The sequence below is a fragment of the Myotis daubentonii genome, chromosome X (genome assembly GCF_963259705.1).
Source record: "Myotis daubentonii chromosome X, mMyoDau2.1, whole genome shotgun sequence".
NCBI lineage: Eukaryota > Metazoa > Chordata > Mammalia > Chiroptera > Vespertilionidae > Myotis > Myotis daubentonii.
The window spans coordinates 101,021,939-101,024,056 of record NC_081861.1 but is presented as its reverse complement, the minus strand read 5'-3'; the positions used below and the strand labels follow the sequence as shown (position 1 = coordinate 101,024,056).

The 2,118-nt window shown below is 55.5% G+C and overlaps 1 protein-coding gene across 1 annotated transcript; it reads left to right on the top strand.

Annotated features, from left to right (window-relative positions):
• The first annotated feature begins 226 nt into the window (after nt 1-226).
• On the top strand, nt 227-1,729 carry LOC132224265 (germ cell-less protein-like 1). The gene has a single exon (XM_059679374.1). It carries the CDS (start codon nt 227-229, stop codon nt 1,727-1,729), a length of 1,503 nt encoding a protein of 500 aa, XP_059535357.1.
• The last annotated feature ends 389 nt before the right edge of the window (nt 1,730-2,118 follow it).

Here is a 2,118-nt window from a genome sequence, read left to right as displayed (position 1 = left end):
CGCGAGAGCAGGCCAGAGCAGGCGCGAGAGCAGGCGCGAGAGCAGGCGCGAGCAGGCGCGAGCAGGGGCGAGAGTAGGCGCGAGAGCAGGCGCGAGAGCAGGCGCGAGAGCAGGCGCGAGAGCAGGCGTCAACTGTACCCAGAAGTCCTCGGGGCTGAGCTAGTGCGAGTGGAAGCTTCACCTTGAGAGGGCGTGCATCCTCTGTGCTCTGAGGTACAAACGGGCCATGGGGGCGCTAACCAGTCGTCTGCTAGGTCTCTGGAGGGCCCATGTTCTAGAGCAGCTCGGTGAAGGTGGGGAGGAGCAGGAAGCGGGAGCCATGGCAGTAGTTGAAGAGGTGGAGGAGGAGAGTGGAGAGGGCGGTCCCACCCCCAGGCAGGGTGGCGTCAAAAGGAAGGCCCACTCAGGAAGGCGTCACGAACAAGAGCCCCCCCGGAAACGCACCAAACACAGTTCAGGTTCCGTTTACCAGGCACTCTTCTTGAGGGGTGAAGGCAGTGACGTGCAGATCCGCGCACTAGGGAACGTGTGGAACTTGCACAGGACCTACTTGTGCCAGTCAGCCTACTTCGCTAGCATGTTCAGTGGTGCTTGGAGGGAATCAACCATGAATACCATAGAGTTGCAAATGCCTGACGACAACATTGATCGTGAGGCACTGCACGATGCTTTAGGCTCTCTGTACAGAGACTACGTGCTCATTCAGCCCAGCCGAGTGGTTCCGATCCTGGCCACGGCCAGCATGCTGCAGCTCGACGAGCTGATTCAACAGTGTGGGGAGATCATGGAGGAAACGGTTTGTGTCCAGACCGTATGCAGCTACTACTACGCTGCCGGGAGCTACGGCCTCCCAAACATCAGGACCATGTGCTTTCAGTGGCTGCTGCACAACCTGATGACTCACCGTGGTGATGAACTAATTCGAGAAATCAGCCTGGATATCATGGAAGAGCTCATTGTCTCTTCAGAGCTCTTAGTGATAGAAGTGGAGATGGATGTGTACACAATGCTGAAAAAGTGGATGTACTTGCAGCTGCAGCCGACATGGAGGGGCCCCCGCGGAGCCTTATTGTCTGACGCCAACTTGTGGTTTGCTAGGTCCAAGAGGGAGTTGGATGGCACCCCTTTCTTGGAGACCCCGCAGGGCAGAGCCTTCGTGCCAGTGTTCCAGCACCTGCGGCTGGCCTACATAGTCTGTGACCTGCCATCAGCACGCATCATTGACCAGGATGCACTGATCCCCGCCACGTGGCTGACCCCAGTGTACCAAGAGCAGTGGCTTGCCCTCCTCAAGGCTGAGCAAACCAGGGGGCTCCCGCCCACTGAGGTCCACATGTCCAACTTCCAGAGGAACAGCATGCGGTGCGGGCACCAGGTCCACAGGGAAGAGCCATGCAGCTGGCGGTGGACAGGCTTCCACTGTAGCTGGGACTTGGTAGTGTGCTACTCCAACCGGCGATTCACCTTCAGGTGCAGTGCGCTGAACAATCCCCAAGGCCTCGGGTCCAGCTTACTCTGGCAGGGAAACATTGCCTTCCGCCTGTGCCTGGTTTCCCTGGACAGGGCTGGAAGAACCGTTTTCAGGCAGGACACAGAATACCAGGTGCTTTCCCTGGGAAAAGATGAAGAGCTAGAGGTAGCAAACCTGGAGAACCAAGATGTGGTCTTCCCCATATATGTGGCCTGTAACTTCCTGTGCCTCCCCAGAGAGAGGCCCTTCCAAGAGTAAGGACTCCCACAAAAGCTCAGAAAGCCCAGCAGCTCTTTTCTGGGCACAGGAGCAGCCAACTTTCTCTAGATGCCACATCTCTCCATGGGATCAACCGTCCTTGCCCATCTCTGGTGACCAGATTCTGTCAGAGGCCCTGTTGAACTGTAGCTTGTGATACTTGAGACTGTTTACCAGCACTTATGAAGAGGACACATTTTGAAGCCCTCAAGCACCTCAAGAACTCATTCCTGCTTTCATGTGGCAACTTGTTCTCCTGGTTTAACATACAGAGACACCCCCCCACCTCATTTCTGTGAAGCAAAAAACAATTGACTTTAAATAGAAACTCTACAACTCTTGGTTTAGTTCTTTTTCTTTCTTTTTTTTTATTTGCATTTCCCTGGTGA

Bases quoted from the DNA above. Each gene is read 5' to 3' on its own strand.
- LOC132224265 (XM_059679374.1), top strand. From the start codon at position 227: ATGGGGGCGCTAACCAGTCGTCTGCTAGGTCTCTGGAGGGCCCATGTT.